The 24,313-nt window shown below is 37.4% G+C and overlaps 5 protein-coding genes across 5 annotated transcripts; 3 read left to right on the top strand and 2 right to left on the bottom strand.

Annotated features, from left to right (window-relative positions):
* Positions 1-8,939: 8,939 nt before the first annotated feature.
* On the bottom strand, positions 8,940-13,543 carry BO79DRAFT_203330 (Zn(II)2Cys6 transcription factor; the record flags this gene model as incomplete). The annotated part of the gene is made up of 7 exons (XM_025681712.1): positions 13,378-13,543; positions 13,288-13,316; positions 12,705-13,221; positions 12,461-12,654; positions 11,866-11,922; positions 11,089-11,119; positions 8,940-10,550 (listed from the first exon to the last, which is right to left on the bottom strand). Exons 1-7 carry the CDS (start codon positions 13,426-13,428, stop codon positions 8,940-8,942), a joined length of 2,490 nt encoding a protein of 829 aa, XP_025534947.1. The 5' UTR covers positions 13,429-13,543.
* A 529-nt stretch (positions 13,544-14,072) lies between these two features.
* Positions 14,073-15,439, top strand: BO79DRAFT_203327 (DUF92 domain-containing protein). The gene is made up of 4 exons (XM_025681711.1): positions 14,073-14,299; positions 14,361-14,578; positions 14,639-15,011; positions 15,075-15,439. Exons 1-4 carry the CDS (start codon positions 14,114-14,116, stop codon positions 15,405-15,407), a joined length of 1,110 nt encoding a protein of 369 aa, XP_025534946.1. The 5' UTR covers positions 14,073-14,113; the 3' UTR covers positions 15,408-15,439.
* A 246-nt stretch (positions 15,440-15,685) lies between these two features.
* Positions 15,686-16,897, bottom strand: BO79DRAFT_159140 (uncharacterized protein; the record flags this gene model as incomplete). Its single annotated transcript, XM_025678936.1, has 1 exon — positions 15,686-16,897. The coding sequence occupies one exon, from the start codon at positions 16,895-16,897 to the stop codon at positions 15,686-15,688; it is 1,212 nt and encodes a 403-aa protein (XP_025534945.1).
* Positions 16,898-18,412: 1,515 nt separating this feature from the next.
* BO79DRAFT_203324 (DUF323 domain protein) lies at positions 18,413-21,377 on the top strand. Its single transcript, XM_025681710.1, has 7 exons — positions 18,413-18,713; positions 18,784-19,463; positions 19,568-19,783; positions 19,844-20,729; positions 20,775-21,061; positions 21,108-21,189; positions 21,238-21,377. The coding sequence occupies exons 1-7, from the start codon at positions 18,418-18,420 to the stop codon at positions 21,302-21,304; spliced, it is 2,514 nt and encodes an 837-aa protein (XP_025534944.1). The 5' UTR covers positions 18,413-18,417; the 3' UTR covers positions 21,305-21,377.
* Positions 21,378-21,579: 202 nt separating this feature from the next.
* On the top strand, positions 21,580-23,157 carry BO79DRAFT_290699 (aldehyde dehydrogenase family protein). Its single transcript, XM_025688914.1, has 2 exons — positions 21,580-22,907; positions 22,967-23,157. The coding sequence occupies exons 1-2, from the start codon at positions 21,606-21,608 to the stop codon at positions 23,078-23,080; spliced, it is 1,416 nt and encodes a 471-aa protein (XP_025534943.1). The 5' UTR covers positions 21,580-21,605; the 3' UTR covers positions 23,081-23,157.
* The last annotated feature ends 1,156 nt before the right edge of the window (positions 23,158-24,313 follow it).

The following is a 24,313-nucleotide window of genomic DNA, read 5'->3' as shown; positions in this document are numbered from 1 at the left end:
AAAATTCTAATTCTTAAAAATAATAATCTTTTAATAGCCAGAAAATTTATATATAAAGTAATAAAAAGTCTTGATAATAATAGTATAATTAATATTATAAATATAAATAAATAAAATAATCTAACTAATATTTATATAAATAATAGTATTCTAGGACTTACTGAAGATATTATATATATTAATCTAGAGATAATTAATACCAGTATAAAATAATATCTTATTAATATAAATAATATAGAAGAAATATATATAAATATAAAAATAGAAATTTTCTTTACTAGCAATCTTCACAAGGTATCTAAATATATATATTAATAAATAAAGACTAGATATAATAAAATTAATAAATTAATATATTTATTAACACAGATACAAGCTGCTTTAAGAGTCTTAGAAAATAATTATTTATATTTATTAAAAATAAGATAAATATAAAAAAAAAAATTATTAATATTAGTCTTCTTATATTCCAGATTAAAGATATAAATATTAAAATTAGAAATATTATAATTAAACTAGGATTTAAAACACAGCTTTAATTTAAAGATTATATTAGTTATCTTTATTTTTATATTATATTATATCTAATAAAAAGTTCTTTTTTTTATATAATTATATCTATCTTATTCTTGTAGTGATAGTAGTATTTATTTTAATTATTAAAAATATAATAGTTATTCTTTTTATAAGAAGTAAGATTATAGTTATACTGTAAAAGACTTCTATAAATAACTTATAAATAATTATAAAATAAATAAATTAAAAAATATAAAAGACTAATAAATATTAGAGGTAATATAATCAGTTAAAGAATAGATTAATAATAATATAAAAATTTATTAAGAAGATATATAGAGCAGTACAGAAAAGCTATAAATATATATTTATAATAAAAGATATACTCTATATATAAATATATTTATATACTAGATATCCTAATAGTATCTGTTTATTAATATATTATTAATAATAAAAAAATAATATTTAAATTATAAATATTTTCTTATCTTCTTCTACTTACTTTTATTATATAAAAATACTTAATAACTGGTTTTTATATTATAATATTATTATACTAGTATCTATCTTGTATTCCTGCTAATACTTAATAAGTAAAAATAATAAATATTATCTAAAATAAACTTTAAAGATATTATTTTAAAATATATTAACTAATATTAATTTAATACTAGTCTTATCTTTAACAGACTTACTTCTTTTTTTAATTAAAATTTATATAAAAAGTACTATTAATATCAGATATAATAAAGTAAGTAATATCTCTTAAGTATTAAGTATTTATATATTACTAATAATAATAATTTTTAAAAAAAAATATTATAATTAGAGATATATCCTGAGCGAGTATTAAAAACAGTTAAAATAAAAAATAATATAATCTAGTTCTTTCAAAGCTGAGTTTCTTTATATAAAATTATAAAAAAAAAGATAAATAAGCCAGGTTTCTTATTTTTTTAAAATTAAAATTTAACTAATCTATCCCAGCCAGAATATATTATTATAATTATAATAATATTAAATACTGCTGCTATACTACTACTATTATAAAGCTTCTAGAAAATCTTAATATTTATTTATTCTTTCAGTAAGCAAGAGCTTAATTCTGATAATTAAATTAATAAAAATAATAATTCTCAGTTATACTAGTAGTTTTTATAAGAATAGTTACTTACTAACTATAATAGTTTATAAAAAAATAAACTAATTTAACTAAAGCCAGTTATTTTTATTAACTTATTTAATTAAATCAGAGTTTCTAAATTAAATAATAAAATATTTAAAAAGATAATTTTCTATATACAGCAGTAATTTATTATTATTTTAAATAATAAAAAAATAATATAATTAATTAAGTAGATATTTTCCAGTCTCTCTACTACTTATAAAATATATAAAAATATAATAATTTATATTTATAATCTTTATAAAATATAGAAGAATAAGTTTTTGAACCTAGTATTAAAGAAATTTAATAACTAGACTTTTACTTTCTCTTCTTAACAGATATAAAGAATTTATTAATTAATTAATTTTATTCTAATTTACCAGGCTATAGCTAGCTAGTTTAAATTTAATTAAATATTTAATATCTTTTTTTAGACTCAGCAGGTATTGTCTATTAATAATTATTTTAATTTAAATAAAAATTAGTTATAATATAAATAAAAAAAATAATAAAAGACTTTTATAAATAATATTAATTAATATCAGATATTATAACCCAGCTTATAATATTAATTTATTTTATAAATATTAATAAATAATATTTTATAAATACATCCAGCACTGCTTTACTAAATAAATAGAATTATTATTTTATTCTATATATCTTTAATAATTTATATAATTATAATAAATTTTAAAATAAGCTTAGTATTAAAAACTTTTTTTATTATTTAATATTTATAATTAAGATATACCATACCTGTCTGACTATTAATATAAATAAATTTATAAAAGATAATTCTGTTAAAATATATAAGAAAAAATATTTTTTTTTAAAAGAATCTGACAGGTCAGATTATTTTAATAATAAAATAAATATAATTAGATTTTATTTATAAAAACTAAAACTATCTATTTAGAATAAGAATAAAATAATTAAAATTATATTTAATATTAATAAACAGAAACAACAGCAGAGTAATAAAAATAAAAATAAGAGTAAATATAATATTAACAGTAAATATAGATATAAAAATAAGAATAAAAATAAAAATAAGAATAATAATACTAGATAGAAGCCGGAAAATATAAATAAGATAAGAAAAAAAATACTAGATTAGAATTTAAATAAGTAGATTATAATATCTGCAGGATATATTAGATAATAAATTATATTAGATTATTATAAAATTAATAATTATAAAAATTTATATTTTCATAAGAAATTATACCTGAGTATTATTATTTAAATAATTATTAAATTATTCTCTTTTTCTATCTCTCTTTATCCTGTATTTCTAATAATAATCTTCCTGAAATAATCTGTTATAATACTGATAATAAGATACTGGCTATATATCAATTATATATTAATTATATATTTAAAGAAATACAAACTTATTTAAAATTTTTATTAATCTTGAATTATCTTCTCTACTTTTTTTATCTTATTATATATCTTCTTAATTTCTAGTATAATATTAATAATCTTCTTAATAACTTCCAGGATTATAACAACTTTCTCCAGAATTTTGGCTAAGAAATCCAGGAATTTAAAAAAATTTTTTATAATAAAAAAAGCAGGCTTCTTTTTATAGAAAAACAGGCTAATAAAAATAAAAATAATTATAATAATAATAATAATTATAATAATAAATATAATAGCAGGCATGGCAGTAGCATAAAAAATAATTTAAAATAATAATATAAGAATTAGACTTGGTAGAAGTACAGTAGTAAAAATCTTAATAAAAAAAAGTAAAATAATAAAAGAAAAAAGAAAAAAGAAGAAAAAAGATAATTTTTATATAATTATAAATAAATTTTATTACAGGTTCTGCTGTGAATCCTATAACAGACTATAATAAATAATATAAAAATATAATTATAATAATAATATTAAGATAAAGTTATTTAGACAGCTAATATCTATAAAAAAATTAGAGATAATAAATAAAAATAATAAAATAAAGATAACTAATAATAAGCTATAAATAATATAAATTATATATATTACTAAGCAGATAATAGAGAACTGTATAATTAATATTATAAATTTAATAATTAATAATTAATTCTGCCTGCTACATTATAATAATTATAATATTAATTCTTATTATTAAATATATAAGATCTTGTAAAAGACTTTTACAGAATTCTTTTAATAATTAAGTACTACTAGTAGTAGAAATTAAAATCATGTTATAATTATAATAGTACTGATTACTAAGTAATAATAATACTTAAGTATATAGTACTAGTACTATTATTATAATACTATAATAATCTCAGATATATATCTACTACTTATTATAGTTAATTACTAATACTAATATTATTTAATAATAATATTCTACTTACCACTCTCTTATTTATATAATCTATGATATATATATATCTATCTTAAATAGATATAAATATAATAAACTCTTAATAATTCTTATAATAATATTAATTTATAAATTACTAATATATATAATATCTATCTTTCTATAATTAATATCTTTAATATTAATATCTTCAGTTACTATAGTAATTATATATATAAATCTCTGATAATAAAAATATATCTAAATTCTAGAAAATATTATTTATTAATAATATAATTCTAGATATTATTAAATTTTTATTATAATTTATAAAATTTATAAAAACTATCTAGAATTTCTATTTCTAGCTATATTTTTTATAAATTAATTTTTATTCTTCTTTATTCTTTATTATTTAATTTAAATTATATTTTACTTTATTTAACTAGTCTATATTAATTAATAATACTTATTATATCTTATCCTCAAAAGACTAGTTACTAGAGATTAGAATATAATATAAGTCTTTTTTTTATTAAATATCTAGATAATACTTTTATATAAGCAGAGCCTGCTTAACTAGATTATATTAATATTAATTTTAATAATAACTAAACTAGTAGTAACTAGTAATTTTAATATAAATAATTTTTATATTAATCCTGATACTTATACCAGGCATATTATTAGTATTAATTCAGATAATAATATAAAGATAAATATTAATAATAATAATAATAATAATACTAATATAAATATTAACAGTAATACTAGTTTCAGTAGTAATACTGATAGTAATACTGATATAAATATTAATAATATTATTAATTTTAACAGTAATACTGATATAGATATTAATAGTATTATTAGTTTTAATAATAATACTGATAGTAATACTGGCATAGACAGTAATACTAATTTTATTAGAAATAATATATCTTTTTTTAATATAATTTATAAAAATATTTTTTTTTTTTTTAATAGCCTAGAGAGTCTTCTAACTATACTTTTTTAAAAGATTCTTTTTTATAAAAATAAAAATAACCAGTAGAAGTTTTTTATAAAATATTCTAGATTTAATATTAATTATTCTCAAGACTAGCTTTTTAAATTTATTATTATACTTAGATTATAGATTTTTACTACTTTAATTTCCCGGAGTAACTATATAGTATTATATAAGATATTAGTTTTAATTATATTACTTAAAGAATTCAGGTCTATTTCCAGAAAACTGGATATTTTAAAGAGATATATATAAGATCTTTTATTTATATTATTAATAAAGATATACTTTATCTCAGTTAATTCTAAGATCCAGAGTTTAGTTTTATTAATTATAAAGAATTCCTTGAAATAAGAGATATTTATATAATATATTTATAGTCTACTATATTTTTTCTTTTTTATTCTATTATCTAATCTGGAATTATTTAAACTATATTTTAGAATAATAAAATATTCTGATTATTTTATTAAATTATAATATTATTATATATAAGATTTATTTTTTATTATTATATCCAGTTAATATATCTCCTGTCTAGATTCTAGAGATATCTTTTTTCTAAATAATTTTATTTAATTTATTTTCTAGTTATAATAGTACTCTAGTATATTATCTTAATATAATAAAATAATATTTATTAATAAGAATATTTAGTCTTATTTATAAATATATAATTAAATTATTTATATTATCTAGTTTATTCTTAAACCATATCAGCTTACTAAGATTTAGAATAAATATAAATATTCTTTTAAACTTACAGATCCTTATATTGATAGTAAATATTAATTAATAAAAAATATAATATTTAAAATCTTTTTTATATTAATTAATAGCTATATTAATTTCTAGTTTATTTATATAAATTCTCTGACTATATTATCTGATAATATTATTTTTATTTATTATATTTTAACTCTCTGTACTGGGCGGGTATAATTATATATTTTTATATATTTATTTTAAGTAGAACTTGAGCTTGAGATATTTAAATATAATTATTTTATATAGTTATTTTATTAATTATAAGTAAAGTCTCTTTTTTTTTTTTTTTTTATTAATAATTTTAAAGCCTATTATAATATATTCAAAATTTTAAAGAAGATTTATCTAATACTAGCTAGCTTATCTTATTAAAAATAAAAATATTTAATTAACTTTTTTATTATAATACTGGGTCTTTATAATATCTTATTTTAAAATATTCTAGCTAATATTAATATTAATCTTAAGATTATTATAAAAGACTTTTACAGTATTTTTTATAAGGAATAAGTAATTATTATTATATTTATTATAATACTTACTGGAGATATATCACAGTAAGCTAAAAATAATAGTATACTTAGTTATAATATTAATATAAAATATTAGACTTATTACTGCTCCTGAAAAAAAAAAATTAATTTAAAATATAATATAATTTTTTATAACTAGTATTATTTTTAGTATTAATATTATTAAGCTAAGAATAATCATCAGATAATTATTTTTAAATAATAAAAATATTTTAATACTAAGGAAATATAATTTATACTTTTATTAATTAAATAAATTATTCCAGTTCTTGATATTATTCTAGGCTGTTTATATAATATATTTTATTTTAATTAAAAAGAGATTAGTTATTATCTTTTAAAATATATTTAAAAAATTCTTTTATCTTCTAGTATTACTAGCTTTAATATAATTTTATAAAAAATAATTTAATCTACTTATTAATTTTAATTTTTTTTTCTAAAATATTTAAAGACCTGGACATTATCAGAGCTTAATTAAAGAATTATTATTTTATTTATTATTCTTTAATATTATATAATTACAGTCTGGTTCTATATAAAATTCTTATTATAAATTTAATTATTGATATTATCTTTTTTTTCTATTATAAATTTATTTTTATTTCTTTAGTAGCTGATCTGTATCTGTATAAAAATTATATTTATTATTATACTTATTTTAATTAGCTGAATAATATTTTTTAATAATATATATATTTAAATATTTTACAGCTATTATATTTTCTAATATTTAATAATTATTATTTCAGGATTAACTGATTCCCAGCTATATATCTTCAGAATTTATAGTATTTTATATAATTTAATTCTTTTTTTTAATAAATTTAATTTATTAATTTACTTATATACAGCAGGAAAATTACCGTGTAATTTTAATATAATAGTAAAAAATAATAAATAAATAAAATATCTTGAAATATCTGTTGTTTATACTAGCTTTTATTTTTATATATTTATTACTGAGTATAATTTATTTATGAACTGTAATATTCTAGTAAATAAGTTAAAATATAGATAAGTATTTATTTAAATATATATAATCAATTATTAATACTTCTTGTAAGAGTATTTAAAAAATAGATTAATTATATTTTATTATTTTAGCTTATAGCTTATCTTTTTTAATTAAATTAGTTTTATTATTCTGTATACCTGGATCTCGTTAATTTCTAATAAAATAATTATTTAATTTTATTTTAAATAATTTAAAAATTATATAAATCCTGCCTATATCTTATCCAGAAATATATTTTTATAAATAAATTTAATACTAATATATAGATTTTAATAATATATTTTATTAAATTTTATTATTACTCTCTTTCTAAATAGGATATACTAAATATATTATTTTCTATTTATTAAAAAAAGTATTTTATCTCAATACCTGTTTAATATAATAAATCTAATTTATCTTATTATTATTATATTAAGTTTTATTTCCGGTGAATCTCTAGTTATTTTATAAGATTATTATAAAAATCTTTTATAATAATCTTTTATATTAATATTATATTAACTATCTTCTTATTTATAGTTATTCACAGATAATCATTACTGGAAGCTTTATTAAATATAAATTTTTATTAATATATCTCAGCTGTGGTATAAAACATTACTTTTAATTATAAATTTTCTTATTTCTTTTAATATAATATTAAGAATTTAATAATTTAGACTAGATAATAATACTCTTTTATTATTATTTTTTAAAGAATTAGTTGTTATTAGGACTATAGAATAAGATTAAATAAGTATTTATAATAAATATATATAATAATTTTGGACAACTATCAATTAGTAATAATAAATTAGATTTAATATATTATCTATAAAATATTAATTTTATATAATTATTATAATTTAATTCTTTATTATTTTTAATATAATTTTATACAACTTTTAAGATTCTTAATTATAAGAATATATTATTATATAAATAATATAATCAGTAGATCAGGAATATTTATAATTTATATATATTATTTAATCTTATAATATTTTTTCTAACTGTAAGTAACAGATGTTGTTAATATATAAAATATTAAATAAAGAATTATTTATTTTATTAATAAAATTTAATAAGTATTATCAAACAGTATATAACTTTATAATAATAAAGTGTAATTATCTGGTTTAAATAAGATTTATTAATTTAAAATAAAATTTATCTGAGAATAACAGTAAATAACTTTTTTATAATATATAAATAACTGACTACTACTATATGTAACTGTTGCTAAACTATATAATAATAGTAAATAAAAATAAGTAATTACAGATAATAATAATGAATGATAGTAATATATTATTATTAAATATTATTGAATATACTACTATCCTTACTACACGGCCCTTCAGGCCCCTATGTAGCCTGCGATCTTGCCGCAGCAATAGGAAGAACGGCCCATGAAGTGCGGGAAATCTTTTCTTATTTTCATAGCAAAATTGCAGTCAGCGAAAGTCGCCGGAGATACTAAATATATAGTGACTCGTACCCTGATACTTGTATCTGAATAGGTGAGAACTCGCTGTAAATATATCCTAGTAAATACATGAAAGCCTGGATGATCTAACTCTGGTTATTGAGAGTGAGGTATCAGAATCAAGGCCTTTGGCTGAGTCAATAGAGAATTATATCAATTCATCCATTACAAAAACTCTTCTCCTCATTACCAATTCTTTCGCCTCTGGATCCGATAACGCGTAGTGTAGCACCGCATTCTTTCCATCTCCAACCTTTTCAAACATCATCGTTCGCACCCTCGCCTTCTCCGGCACATACCCATTAGCATCGGCTGCCTCCCCTTCCAGCTTCGCTATTTCCCGCACCATGTATAAGTATGACATTGAGTCATGCAGTCCTTCACGATGCGGCCATGTGCGGAACAACCTCAACACACGCTCTCGGATACCCACATCGCGGCACTTGATCCCTACCGAAAACAATGGGACGAAGACCCCAATATCGGAGATGACGTTGGGAAGTGGCCGTTGCTTGTGGGCGTATTCCGTTTGAAGACTGGCGACGATCTGCTCTGTCAAAATTACGGCTCGGGTCCATCGTGCTAGGAATCGGTCGTAGATGGTCTCGGTGAGATCCATGAAGGTGGCGATATAGGTACTCATGACGATGTGACTGACGCGGATTGTATCGATAGCTCGAGTTTCCTTGGGTGAGTAGTGTTGGGCTTGGGACACGTATGTCTCAAAGGCGTTGATATGGCGTTTTATGTTACTGTATTGCCGTTGTTGCTCGACATAGAGAGGATAATGATCTGCGGAGCGATCTCGAAGCTCTATTTCGCAGCGCGTCCAGAAGCGCACCATGCTATCAATCAACGGGTCCAACGTATCCTTTGCTTCAATTAGACTGCGAATTTCTATACTGTCGTAATGGACCGTGGAGAGATGCGCATCCAATGGTTGCAACCTCATCACGGAATCCTCGCTGAAATGCGCTGCCTGGACCGTCAACTGCGCAAACATATGCGTGAAAACCGCATCCTCTTCTCGCTCACTATCATTTTTCGCACCAGCGGGAAGGGATTTGAATATTGCTTCCCTCGCTTTCGGGCCAGTCTCATTCATAAGGATGTATATCCCATTTCTCAGATGCACCAATATGTTTCCATAATTATCTTGCAATAACTCTAGCACCACAAAGATCACACAACACACCAACGCTGTAATCCGTAGCTGGGGATCCCCGGACCCGGATGCAAGACGGCGGCGAAGCACTCCAATCGCGCGCCCGTATTGCTCCAGTGCAAAGAGCCGATAATCGTTGTTCATACCAGCTACACCCACAGTCGTAGTTTCGTGGAATGCGCCCAGCGCTGCGACAGCGTGTCCAACTGCCGGCTCCATCTGACTCATCTGTAGCACGAGCCGTTGCCAGAGTTCCGAATCACATAACCCGGTCAGCATGGGCATCGTATATGTCTGAAATAAGGCGAGACAGCGGCGCTCATCGGCTGTCATACCGGGCAGGTTGGTGGAAATGTAGTTGTGCAGGTGACTAGCGTGTCGAAGGCGCGATTTTATGGGGAGCTGAAACTGCGGGGACCGGTCGCAAGTACGACCTGTCGACGTGCAGTTCTTGCATGATGGTCCTGGTGTCTCGTCGCATTTAATCCGTCGTGCACGACACGTCCGGCACCCTGTTCGAGACCGCGGTGAGTACTTCTTCAGGCCTAGGGTTTTGGAGCCCATCGCGGGGAACACGTTGTAACATGTCCAACTCTGGCACTTGGTAGATGGTTAAACCATTTAAAGAGTGAGAATTCGGGCCGAGCCGATGGGGCGTTCAATTCAATTCAATTCAGTTCATAGCCCTATACCCGATTGAGCCGGTGTAGTTAGATACTAGTTATGCAGGGACTTCACTATTTGAACTAGTACGAATATGGCCCTGAATGCCTTCAAATCATGTCAAACTTACGGTAAACACGTAAACAATACTTACTATAATATAGGAAGGTTATGCTATAGCTAAATATAAAATAAAGATTCAAATATAGTTATATACTAATATTAATATAAATTATTATTACAGCCAGCCAGCTACTTGCAAGTCCATTCTCTATTCCTTATTTTTTTTCTTTATTTATTTCACTTTTTCTACTAACTTGAACAGAATATATTTTATATTTTATCTTATTCATGTGATCAGTAGCTAGGACCTCCGGCGTGGCCCGCAAGGCGCCGAAACAGAGTAAAGTATAAAACAAACAGACAACAAACAAACAAACGGAACAAATCACGTGATTTATGCGGAGACGTCACGTGGTGAGGCATGGGAGATATCCACTCTAAGTACTCCGTAGGTTTTATCCTACTAAAATTATAACTTTCTATGTATTCTGAGTACTGATATTTATGAAGTACTCATATATAGTTCTTTTTATTTTGGTGCGTGAGGTGATTGACTGTTCCAACTCGACGAAATTGATGGTCCGCTCAGAGGACCAGCAGATTGCAAAGTCTGCCTTCGCAGGAGGTCGCAGAGGAACGTATCGAATGACGCCCCCAGCCATATTAATGTCGTCCAAATATCTACGGCAGAGAGAGCGCAAGCGGGGCGTGTAAGTATCACATAGATAGTAGAACGTCCGAGAACGAGGGCAAGGGGCGCCAACTTACTGGTCAAAGTAGGGCTCAAAAAGCATAACTTCATCACCCGGATTCAGAAACGCCATCCATACACTAAGCATTCCTATGTCAGGTTAATCACAATCGACAGGAAACATAACATTCCGATGCTTCGAGGGCCAGTACTATACCTTCGTTTGCCCCTGTGGTCACAACTACCTCGGTTTTGGGGTTTGTACGTCGACCCCAAAAGGGAGTGTATGTCTTGGATATAGCCTCCCGAAGCCGCGAGCGGCCCTTGGTTGGAGCATATTTGTTGCACTCGAGGCGGTCCAGGGCCTGCTTAGCCGCTTCACGGACGAACTCCGGAGGGTTCCATCTACCTCACCTGCCATCGTTAACAAGACGGTCATCACGCAAAATTCAATGAGGGGTAGTTTCACAAATAGCCCTGACTGAGGTTTACGCATGGCTTGATGCGAGAGGCCTCGGCACCTTCGTTGATAACGGACCATACATCCTGCTTGCTTGCCCCCCATCGTTTTGCCGGCCGAAAGTCAATGGCCGGGCAGTTGTTCTGCCTGGTGGCTGAGAAGTCGTCACCCGCATTATCTGTCTCCATGCCGCTGCAATGAGGGAAAAACAAGCAGGGGCTCGGCTGGGGTGTCCTTCGTGAAGGTACTGGCCCCCGATTTCCCTCTACCCTTTATCTACGCCTGTTGAGGCGCCCTTCGACCCACCTTTAGAGAAACAGGGACGCTGATAAGGACCGGATGACCTCAATTGCGAGAAGCAAGTCAAGCATATCTGTATGATACGCGGAGTAATAATGTAATATATGTGTCTCTACAACTAGTCGTAACCTGTTTCGGGTTTGAAAAAGACGACTGCGAATGTAATACACTAGATTCTTCTCGTTGGTTTTGTCACTGCTCGTACCAGTACCGGTTCATCTTAGTTGCATTAGTGTGTGCATGGCAGGAAACTCAGCTACCAAGCTGCAAACAACCCTGTGATTGATTGCAATCATGGACCAGTCAGCCCTTAGAAAAGCGATCTACCGATCATTCCACTCATTGTCAAACCTTGGACCCGCACGAGGCAGGAACGCTCCCCGCTGCCCCTCCTCCGCGTCATCATTGGCGTCTTCGTCCTCCAGCGCAGCGTGCGTGATCCGCTGCTGACTGCGTGCCTGTCTGCCAAATTGCATTGTCATCCAGCTCGGTCGCTGACGCAGGGCCTGATATAATGCAACCTGTAGCTGCCTTAGTAAGGAATCACCTATAACGAAGCACATGCACAGACCTTCATGAGTAGAGTCAAGATAGCAGCTGCAAAAACCATCCATGAAGCACTCTGTTGCTGCTGTCTCCACGGGACCAGACAGCTTGTCCCGTAATTGAATTGTACCTCACAAGCATCATCCCCGGTGGTCTTATCCTTGAACGGCCACGCTCGGTCATGGATACTCCGGAATCCGCAGCAGCGGAATTCGTCTTGAATAGCACGGATCGGTTGAGCATCTTTCGCGCGGAAGTATGACTGCCATTCCTGCTCTAGTCGGCAAGTGGTGATGCTCTCTGGGTACAGATAGGCGAGGGCCACGGTGGCGATGACTGTGGTTATGATGGATTGGAGGTGGTTGATGACGGGAAAGAGTCTTCGCCAAGGGCTAGATGACTGGCGGTTATCTGCAGCTGGCTGGGCGAGTTGATTGGCAAGATACAGTGCCAGTGCTGTAAGAGGAGGGAAGAGGGTGGCGATGGCTGGAACCCAATCAGGAAGGGGAAGGTAAAGTGAAGCTGTACGAGACCAGGACAGCCTAATGAGATGAATGAGCTTGATCCTCGACGTATACCTCTATGGCAAGAGTGAGAAAGTCACTTACGCTCCAAGAATGATAGCGATAATTGCAAGCTATTAGATGAAATGATGACTTGTCAGTGGGTTTCTTAGAAGGTAGTGGACTTGCTCATACCGCTGCTGCTACTGTGGAAGCCACTGTGGGCAATCCGTAGACAATAGCCATGTTGATTTCGATGCTAGACGATGGAAAGTGATGGATTCTGAAGCTGAAAGCTTTCCCTAGTTGTAGACTACTGAAAGAGAAGAGAGAACAAGCTGTTGGGAGTGTGGGACTGAAGGGGATGGATCTGGCCAGGCGGGGTTGGCGCTTGCAGCTGCTGCGCACATGTGTCAGGCAGAAGCCATGGTTAAGTAATGCTCCCATGGTCTTGACATCTCCATCAAGCAAGCTTACTACCAAACTAAGAAAAATAGGAGCTTAACCTTAGTGTATGTTCAGTGAACATTCCTTTCATAATGAGCAAATGAGCTAATCTAGGGGGATGTATGAATGGCGGTATATTTGTGGGGTAAATCAGCTAGAATCAATCCATCGATCTATTGGGGGCTCCACTGCCACAAAGATTAGAACGGAACAATGTATACAGCTCAAAGGTGAAAAGGAAGATGCCATTGTATAAATTCTAAAATTGGATTTGCCTTCTGTTTCCATCCATGTGCATACAGTCATCCAACTCTTGTTGTTTGCCGATCACCAACATCAACCCGCGGATGGTCACCTGGTCCCCATCGGAGCTTACCCGCGCTAAAAGGTCAAGCTAAGATACGCGATGCTCTTCTTCTCCCCGATCTCTTTTTCTGCCCCAACTTTCTCCTGCTTTTCCTTGGTGTCGCTACCTGCCTTCACCATGAAACCATACATCGGTATCCCAGCGGTGATAGTGCTTGTTCATCGTGCCTGGTCGCGAAAGTCGCTGACCACTCCCGGCCTCATTGCGGCTGCGCTGACAGCCAGCGCCCATGCTCTTCATCCATGGTCCGCTCCTTTTGTCTTGTTAGGAGTATTCTACTTTGGGGGCACCAAAGTTACCAAGGTATATTCTTTGCTCACATCATCGATCCGCAGTTTTTAACTGTTGATCACGTACTTTCCAGGTTAAACACGATGTTAAAGCTCGTTTGACGCTCTCCGCGACCGGCTCCGAGGGCGGCGAGGGTCAGCGTACCCACATCCAAGTCCTGGCGAACTCTGTTGTCGCGACAGTGCTTGCTCTCCTACATACATATGTTCTTGCGGGACAACCTGCAAGCGCAACACAGTGCTTTTCGAATGGTCATAATGTGGCGGATTTGTTGGTCGTGGGAATAGTCGCGTAAGGCCTGTCCCTGTTTCTAACCTTTCTTATGCGCGTACTAACAGGTCATCGTGGTAGGAACTACGCCGCAGTCGCCGCTGATACATACTCCTCCGAGCTTGGTATCCTATCCAAGTCCAAACCCCGCCTGATCACCTCTCCCACGTTCCGCGTCGTTCCCCCCGGTACCAATGGCGGTGTAACTGGAACCGGACTCCTAGCAGGAGTGCTGGGTGCTTTTACAATTGCTGTGTCGTCCGCTGCTATCCTACCTTTCTGCGCCGAAGCCGATACCCTGTCGATGCTCAAGAGCCGGGCCCAGTGGATCTTGGCCGTGACAATGTGGGGAGGTTTGGGCAGTGTGCTGGATAGTGTCTTGGGTGGATTGCTGCAGGCTAGTGTGGTCGACAAGAGAACAGGAAAGGTTGTCGAAGGAGCTGGTGGTCAGAAGGTCAGTACATGCTTAGCATCTACCGGATTGTTAGCAGAGGATAGTACTGATATTATCTTGCAGGTCCTTGTTCACCCCTCTTCTACTAAGCCCGGTGTCCCAGCTGATACCACCGGTCTGAAGCCTGCTGGGTCAAGCTCGAGTGCGCAGGTACACGCCACCGAGGCAGTAGCTAACACCGCCACTCTGAAAGGAACCAGGGCTACTGGAACATCGACGGGAACATCCGCAGGAGAAACTGAATCGGGACACGAAAGCCGGCGGGTAGAAAGTGGACGGGACCTCTTAGATAACAACGCCGTCAATCTTCTAATGGCCTTTACGATGAGTGTTGGGGCTATGGGCGCTGCAAGCTGGGCTTGGGGTCTGAACATTGCTGACTTGGCTTTGTGGTAGCTATTGAAGGTTTGAGGCGTATCTACGATCGCAATGCTATGAAATGATTTTTATGACTTTAACTGAGTTGAACTATATCAAATAATGGGTATATGTGAAAGGTAGGAAGGAAGAGAAGGAGATATGCATGTGACACTCACTAGTCGGGCAGGTGCAGAAAACGGTATGAAAGAAGCCTTATATATAAACAATATGAAAGACCATTACTCCAACAGTATCCCACATCCTCACCAAACCGGATGTTCCCTTGCCAAAGAGGCAGACCAGCACGCAGCGGGTTAGCGCTGATTATACTTCTCTTGGATGACGGTTTCGTACCGTCGTCTCTCCCTCTCCAGATAAGTCAACGTGACGCTCTGGTCCCTGTGATAGTCAATGAAATCCTCCCATTGTTCTCGTGGCACAATAACTTCATAAGGCTGTTCAGAGAAAATATCTGTCGGCCGGAATCTTGTTGCCATGCCCTTGGGGTGCATCTCAAAAGTGAAAACTTTTTGCTTCCCACCAAGTTTAAGTCCACTGGAATCTTCCGGTTGCCTCTCGAGCAGAGACTTGGGGCGGGCTATTCTCCGCCGATGCATAGGCTGTGGGATGGTATCTTGCGACAACAAGTGAAGGCTATCCTCCCATCTTCGTTTCGAGTCTCGGTTGTCTGGCACTTCAATAACCGCTTGCATCTTCTGTGGTTGCATTGCACGTCTGTGTGCGTCCTCCAGCAAGTGCTGTCGCTCTTGGTCGCTCAATCCTGGCTGACAGAGTGGCAGGTAAAACGCCATTGTGCTAGCCTCGGGTTGCTTGGTGATCCATAACTGGCATTCGCTGAATAAATCGTACGCCTTATCATATTTTCCTTGGGCAAACTTTACCCGAGCCTGCCAGTACCTGCACCGTGCGAGCACTGGTTTGTCGTCATACTTTTCTGCCAAATCCCGAGCCTTCTGGGCCTCGGTATCAGCCTCCCGGGGTTGGCCTTTTCCAAGGTAGAGCTCTACGCTTCGAAGAGCGGACCTGATATTGCTCATGTCGACGACCATATCACAGTAGGATATGATTTTGTCGAGTGATTCGCCACCTGGCTTGTCTTTAAGTGCTGGCTTGGCGAACTTCTCTTTGTGTGAGTACTTCTTATATGGTAACCAGGGAGATGGAGGTGGTGGTGGGCAGTCAAATTGTTCGCCCTGGCTGTCAGGATCAGGGAGTTGAATTTGTAACGAGGCATACTCTCCCTCATCTGCACCGTCGCTGTCATTCCCGCTGAATAAATTATCAGTCTGGGTTCGCCATAAAGGGTCCTCATCATCGTTTGCAAATTGGTCAGTGGAGCTTTGATCATACGAAGCACCCTCGATGTAATTTGCTTCCATGAGTATATGCAATGCCTCGTCTTCGCCGGCGTCCATATCTGAATGTGCGTACTCGTCGTCGCTGTCTGCTCTGATGTTCAAGGCGGCGTCCCGCATTTGCGAGTAATTGCGCCTGCTTGGTGACATTTTGCGGCATGTTAAAAGTGGTGCTCAACTTATTGAACTTCAAACACAGAATCCTGGGTTGTCCTGAGCTTATTTATATCTTTAAAGTTCTAAAGAGAGGTGCATGCCCACTATTAGTCTACGGTATTTCACTACTGGAAAGATATCCGACAACTATTCCATTAGAAATTGTTTCACTGGACTTGCTAGATGCGTTGGATACATGTTAGTTAAAACTGTGCTCTTAGTTGGTGACCAACGGAGATATCCCGAAGTACTACCGATGCTCGTATATATAATGCTTTTGGCCGCCGCTATACACCCATATGATCATATACTATTTGGGGTGTCTTTTGTTATCCTTTGCTCAACCGGCGGAATCCCTCTGCTGATCTTGTCTCGGCAGCTGATCAGCCCTAATCGTAATGAATAAGCAGCTACACCAATGTGCCTAAGAGGGTTCGTCCGTCACTGATCGGACTCACGCGGATATGCGGAGTAACTTTTATGACTACTACCGTAGTGCTGATGAATCTTCGTTGTTTGTTTCTGACCCTAGCTCAACACTGATCTGACTCAGGTACTAGTCAATACGAGCTCCACTGAGGCATATTCCATGCGATACGGATTGAAGGGGGGATGTGTCCAATGCCAATTAGACAAGCCTGATGGATGTATAAAATGGTGGTTGGGAAATGCCGTCCCGTGATGACAAACTGCCTCAAAACAGGCAACAGCAGTAAACCAAACCAGACAAACTGAGGTGGGGTATCCAAACAACACAAACAGTACCCAACACGGTAATCCCCGCTCCAAAAGTAAGTCATGCAAACCAATGCAATCAGTGCAAACTCAACGTCATGCTCGTGTCGGCGCTTCCTTCTGGCCCTCGGCGGTTGGACCTCTTTTCCGCATGCGTCACTGGCCTGCGGTGCTTCATCCATTGGATCGCTGTGACACCTGGTCGTTCCTTGGAAAGTAACCCGGATGGTGGGTTCCCAAGCCATCCCACCGGAATGTGTACCCTGCCCAGTATGGTCTGATTGACGTGCAGGGCGGCCTCAACGGTATTTTCCGGCCTGCGGTGGGACAAATCGCCCTGAGCTTACACAATGCGGAGGGTGTCCAGACCATCTCGATGACCCAGTCAGTCATGGTGGGCTGTTTGCAAGGGCCCGCTTCCCTCGATAGTGCAGGAACAGCTGCCCCTGATATTCTTGAGAGAGGTGGGACGCGCAGCGTGATACTGTCCTCTCTGATACACCCCACGCCAACTTCGAGTCTGACCTGTCGAGCTATTTATCCAGTGGTGGATCTACTCGTAGATGATCAATCTTGCATACCCTCTCTGCAAGGACTGGACGCTTCTCCTCATCTACCCCTCATTAGCCCCCCCCGATACCATCCGCGGTTTGCGCGCGCATACAATAATATAAGCTCTGTGGCTTACCCTTGAACTTGTACTTTTTTTTCTGAAGTGGCTTGTATAGCTGTTGCTTTTCTACTTGCTTTATTGTTGCTAGAGTTCCGTGCTCACCAAAATGTCACCCTTATGTCCGGTCGTCAAAGGCGTTGACATCGTCGATATCCGTCAGAATGACGTGAAGTTTTCCTTGGTAAATGATATCCAGCGAGGTATAGATCCTCCGGCAGGAACTTGCCGTTCCATGCCCACGATGCTTCTGTACGATGCTCAGGGGCTTAAGCTGTTCGAGGACATTACGTACCTGGAGGAATATTATCTCACAAACGCGGAGATTGACGTTCTACGGACACATGCGAAGAGGATCGTTGAACGCATCCCGGATAATGCGCAATTACTGGAGCTAGGTAGTGGGTGCGTCTTCCTTCCGCTCGGAGCATGTATAGAGTCTAGGGTGCAGATACGGGATCCTAACATGTAGTAGCAATCTGCGCAAGATTGAGATTCTTCTCCAGGAATTCGAAGCGGCGAGCAAAAGAGTGGACTACTATGCCTTGGATCTGTCGCTCTCGGAGTTGGAGCGCACATTCTCGGAAGTGTCCCTCGATCAGTATCAATATGTCGAGCTCCATGGCCTCCATGGCACGTACGACGACGCCCTTACCTGGCTGGAAAACCCCGCGAATCGAAAGGTCCCAACGGTAATCATGTCAATGGGTTCGTCAATAGGAAACTTCGATCGTCCTGCGGCGGCAAAATTCTTGTCGCAATTTTCCAGGCTCCTGGGGCCGTCGGACTTGATGGTGCTTGGGTTGGATAGTTGCACCGACTCGGATAAAGTGTACAAGGCATACAATGATTCCAAGGGTATAACGCGGCAGTTCTACGAGAACGGGTTGTCGCATGCGAACGCTGTGCTTGGATACGAAGCATTCAAGCTCGATGAATGGGACATCGTGACGGAGTACGATAATGTCGAAGGGCGGCACCAGGCATTTTACGCGCCAAAGCGGGACGTGACTATAAACGGGGTACTGCTTCAGAAAGGCGAGAAGCTGATTTTCGAGGAGGCATTCAAATATGCCCCCGAGCAGTGCGATCAGCTATGGCATGATGCGGGTTTAATTGAGGACGCTGAGTTTGGCAATGAGTCTGGGGATTACCGTATGTCATCCTTTGGCAATGTGCTACGACTGCTCATGTTGCACTGCATTGTGCACAGCATGTTACACTGTTGAGACCGTTATACTAACATGTCTGTCGGGCAGTTATCCACGTGCTCTCTTCGGCTACCCTCAACTTTCCAACGAGCCCATCACAATATGCAGCTCAATCAGTGCCGAGCTTTGAGGAGTTTCAGTCTCTGTGGACGGCATGGGATATTGTCACCAAGGCCATGGTGCCCAGAGAAGAACTTCTTTCGAAGCCGATCAAATTGCGAAATGCATTGATTTTCTACCTCGGGCACATTCCTACTTTTCTCGGTCAGTATTTTGTTTGCCTTTCAGGAACCAGGCGTAATAGACGTATGTTGACAAGAGTAGATGTTCATTTGACCCGAGCGTTGGGCGAAAAGCCAACGCACCCCAAGTCATATCGACTCATCTTCGAACGCGGAATCGATCCCGATGTGGATGACCCCGAAAAGTGCCATTCTCACAGCGAGATTCCGGACGAATGGCCTGCCCTTGCAGACATCTTAGACTATCAAGTGCGGGTTCGAAGTAGGGTGAGGTCCATCTTTGAGAAGCATAATGTGGCTGATAATCGAGTGCTCGGCGAAGCACTCTGGATCGGGTTCGAGCATGAAGCCATGCATTTGGAAACGTTCCTTTACATGCTTATCCAGAGCGAAAGAACACTTTCGCCTCCAGCTGTTCCGCAACCGGATTTTGAGAAGCAATTCCGCGATGCCCGGCAAGAAGCAAGACCGAACGAGTGGTTTTCGATTCCCGAGCAGACGCTTTTGGTTGGTCTAGACGATGACGGTCATTCGGTTCCTCGTGACTCTTATGGATGGGATAACGAAAAGCCCCAGAGAAAGATCACAGTCAAAGCATTCGAAGCGCAAGCGCGACCAATTACCAATGGAGAGTACGCCAAGTATCTACAGGCAAATCATCTGCCTCAGAAGCCAGAGTCTTGGGTCTTGGTCAAGTCTGATCAGACATACCCGACTTGCAATGGTGTCAGTCAAAGCAGCAGTTACGCTACGAACGACTTTATGGCACACTTTGCCGTTCGCACCGTGTTTGGCTCCGTCCCGCTCGAGCTGGCCCAGGACTGGCCGGTGATCGCGTCGTACGATGAATTGGCAAAGTATGCCAAGTGGGTGGACTGCAGGATACCGAGCTTCGAAGAGGCGAAGAGTATCTACGCGCATGCAGCTCGACTGAAGGAAACTAGTAACGGTCTTTCAAACGGCCATAGGTAAGTAGACCGCTTCGATTGGATGCACAGGGCTTACTGTCATAGTGATACCAACGGAGTCAATGGGCACGGACATAGCGAGATCAACCCCTTACGGCCTCGCACCCCCGACCACCAACCGGTACAGCACCCTTCGCGAGAGTCTCTGCCGGTGTTTGTTGAGCTCGACAACTGCAACGTCGGCTTCAAACACTGGCACCCCACCCCAGTCATCCAGAACGGCGACCGACTCGCCGGTCATGGAGAGCTGGGAGGCGTCTGGGAGTGGACGAGCACGGAACTTGCACCCCACGACGGGTTCGAGGCCATGCAAATCTACCCCGGATATACATGTAAGCTTGTCGCCAAACACATACAAACAAAGCTAATCAAGGACAGCTGATTTCTTCGACGGAAAACACAATGTCATCCTCGGAGGGTCATGGGCGACGCATCCACGGATCGCCGGCCGCACTACCTTGTAAGTAGCCCATCTACAAGCCAGCTGTCCACGAGCTAATCTATTCAGTGTAAACTGGTACCAGCGGAACTACCCCTACCCCTGGGCAGGAGCCCGGCTGGTGCGGGATGTCTGATTAAAAACATCTAGTATAGAGTAGGTATAGGTACTTGATGCAAGAGCAATTACCAGTTCGCCACCGGATCGACAGTGTAATGTCCATCACTCGGGCCCCTCGGAAGCGGGCATACATAATCCTGCCTTACATCACATACCATGTAGCTCTATACTTCATCGTAGTAAACCCTAAGGCACCTCCCGACAACATGACGCCATACCCCTCCTGACGTCGCCGATAAATGATCCACTCCATCCTCTTCCCCAACTCCCTTCCCCACGTCCCCCATAACCCCTCAATACCCATATTTCACATCACAATGTCCGTCCCCAACATCACCACCATCTCCCCCATAACCAACCGCCCCATCCTCAACCGCACGGGCGCCAACCCCGAAGACATCGTGGGCATCGCCGAATCCGCACAATCAGCCTACCAATCCTTCTCGACATCCACGACCCTCGCGCAACGCCAGGAAATCGTAACCCGCGCCCTCGCCAAGCTCGAGAAACGAAAGGATGACCTCGCTAGACAACTCACCGAGCAAATGGGCCGGCCCATCTCCTACACAGGAATCGAAGTCGCCACGGCTATCAAGCGCAGCCACTACCTAAACCGCATCAGCGACTCTGTCCTCGGCGAAGAGGGAATCGTACCGGGGGAAGAAGAAGCTGGCTTCAAGCGATACATCAAGCGCAAGCCCGTCGGCGTAGTACTGATCATCTTCGTCTGGAACTACCCCTACCTCGTCCTCGTTAATAACTTAATCCCTGCGATTTTGGCAGGTAATGCCGTGATTCTGAAACCCTCACCGCAGACACCCACTGTCGCGGAGGAAGTCGCCAATGCGTTCCATGAAGCGGGGCTGCCGGAGAAGGCGCTTCAGTATGTCCATTCTGGGTCTCCGACGCTGCTTGAGAGTCTGGTTCGCTCGAGCTGTGTGAACCATATTTGTTTCACGGGCTCCGTGGAGGGCGGACTAGCTACGCAAAAGGCGGCCTCTGATCGCATCGTCAACGTTGGATTGGAGCTCGGGGGTAAAGATCCCGCGTATGTGCGCGACGATGTCGATGTCGCCTGGGCGGCTGGGGAGATTGTCGATGGGGCGATCTTTAACAGTGGGCAGAGCTGCTGCGCGATTGAGCGGGTCTACGTGCATCAGGGGATCTACGAGGAGTTTGTGGCGGAGGTGAAGAAGGTGTTGAGTGGGTATGTGGTTGGGGATCCGTTTGATAAGAAGACGCAGATCGGGCCGGTGATTTCGAAGCGCGCGAAGGAGGATATCGAGGCGCATGTTGCTGATGCGGTGGAGAAGGGGGCGAAGGATGAGACGCCGGAGAATGAGTCGTTTGAGAATCCCCCGTCGGAGGGGAATTATGTTAGGCCTACGCTGTTGACGGGGGTTACGCATGAGATGCGGGTTATGACGGAGGAGACGTTTGGGCCGGTGGTTCCGGTGATGAAGGTCGAGGGGGATGAGGAGGCTGTCAAGTGGATGAATAGTAGTGAGTTTGGGTTGACGGCTAGTGTGTGGACGAAGGATGTTAAGGCTGCGGAGGAGTTGGTGGAGAGGGTTGAGGCCGGGACGGTGTTTGTTAATCGGTCGGATTATCCTAGTCCGGTGAGTTTGTTGTTGATATTGAGGATGATGAATATGCAGATGTGCTAACGGTGGTATAGGATTTGGCTTGGACGGGATGGAAGAATTCGGGCCGTGGAGTGACGCTCAGTCGGTTTGGGTTCGAGCAGTTTGTGAAGTTGAAGAGTTATCATATCAAGGATTATCCCAAATAGTGGTGCTTGTTCGTTGATGTGATATGAGTGATGCAATGCCTGATGATCGATAGACCCAGTCCTGCCATGACAATTTCTATCCCAATGTCAATGACAAACCCACAATCGCGTAAACTCAACATAAGCACTAGCCACCCTTCAGAGAAATGACAAGGGATTGCAATGCCAATGCCACACACTAAGTGGATAACTGCATTCGGCCCCCATCCCCATCCCCATCCCCATCCCCATCCCCATCCCCATCCCCCAAGTAACCAGCACCAGCACCAGCACTAGCATAGCACCAATACCCACCGCGAAGACACCACATACCAGTCAGCAACTAGCCAGCTAGCCAGTCAGCCAGACGGTACCTAATCATCTACTCCGTAGAATACTATGTAGTTGGTTGGTAACAAGAAGAGAAGCCACTGGTACCGCCCAACTATGAAGGACCCTGGCCCTGGCCCTAGCCAAGAAAGAAAGTTCGCTGTATGGACGGAAGAAACTGCCGGAGGCTGGCTGGCTGGCTGGCTGGCTGGCTGTGAGTTCTGGGGCTGAGATAAGATATTTGTAGGTATTGTTGTCAAGATGGGAGTTCTAGGCGTTGTAGTGGTATGGGCGGGGGGTGGGTGGTGCATTCTTTGTGTGATGTTTTGCATTCTTGGGGATGGGATGGGATGAACGGGGCGTTGTAAAGAGGACTATGGAGGGGAGGTATCTGGATTGAATTGACTTGTATGGTATTATACTTGTAGGTAGGATGTTAAGTTACAATATGGACATTTGATTACTACAGATGGTTGAAGATAATAAACTGAATTTTGGACTGTATAGAGGGTTAACTATAAGATCTCTTGCCTCAGGCAAACATCATCCATCCATCGTAACTATCTATCCCTACCCTACATGACCACCACTACCTCACACTCACACTCACACTTAAATAGACACAGCTACAGCTACAGTAGATAAGTCTAGATAATAAACAGACCCTTAATCCCAACTCATCTCAACTAATTCACCTCAAACGAATTCCCCATCTCCTCTCTCTCCCCACTCCACATCACTCCACTCTCTCATCCCCTACAGATAGATAATATCTCCCAAGAATGCTTAACTTCGGTACCTATCACACTATTTACCCGCGGGATCAGCGGCAAATCTCTCACCAGTCAGTTACAGACGCCCTAAAACTGAAGAATATAGGCATTGTTCTGATGCAAGGGATACCTGTACCCTTTATACTGTGTA

The sequence above is a fragment of the Aspergillus costaricaensis genome (assembly GCF_003184835.1).
Source record: "Aspergillus costaricaensis CBS 115574 unplaced genomic scaffold BO79scaffold_44, whole genome shotgun sequence".
Lineage (NCBI taxonomy): Eukaryota > Fungi > Ascomycota > Eurotiomycetes > Eurotiales > Aspergillaceae > Aspergillus > Aspergillus costaricensis.
Note: the sequence above shows the minus strand (reverse complement) of the source record. Positions and strands in the feature narration are given on the sequence as shown.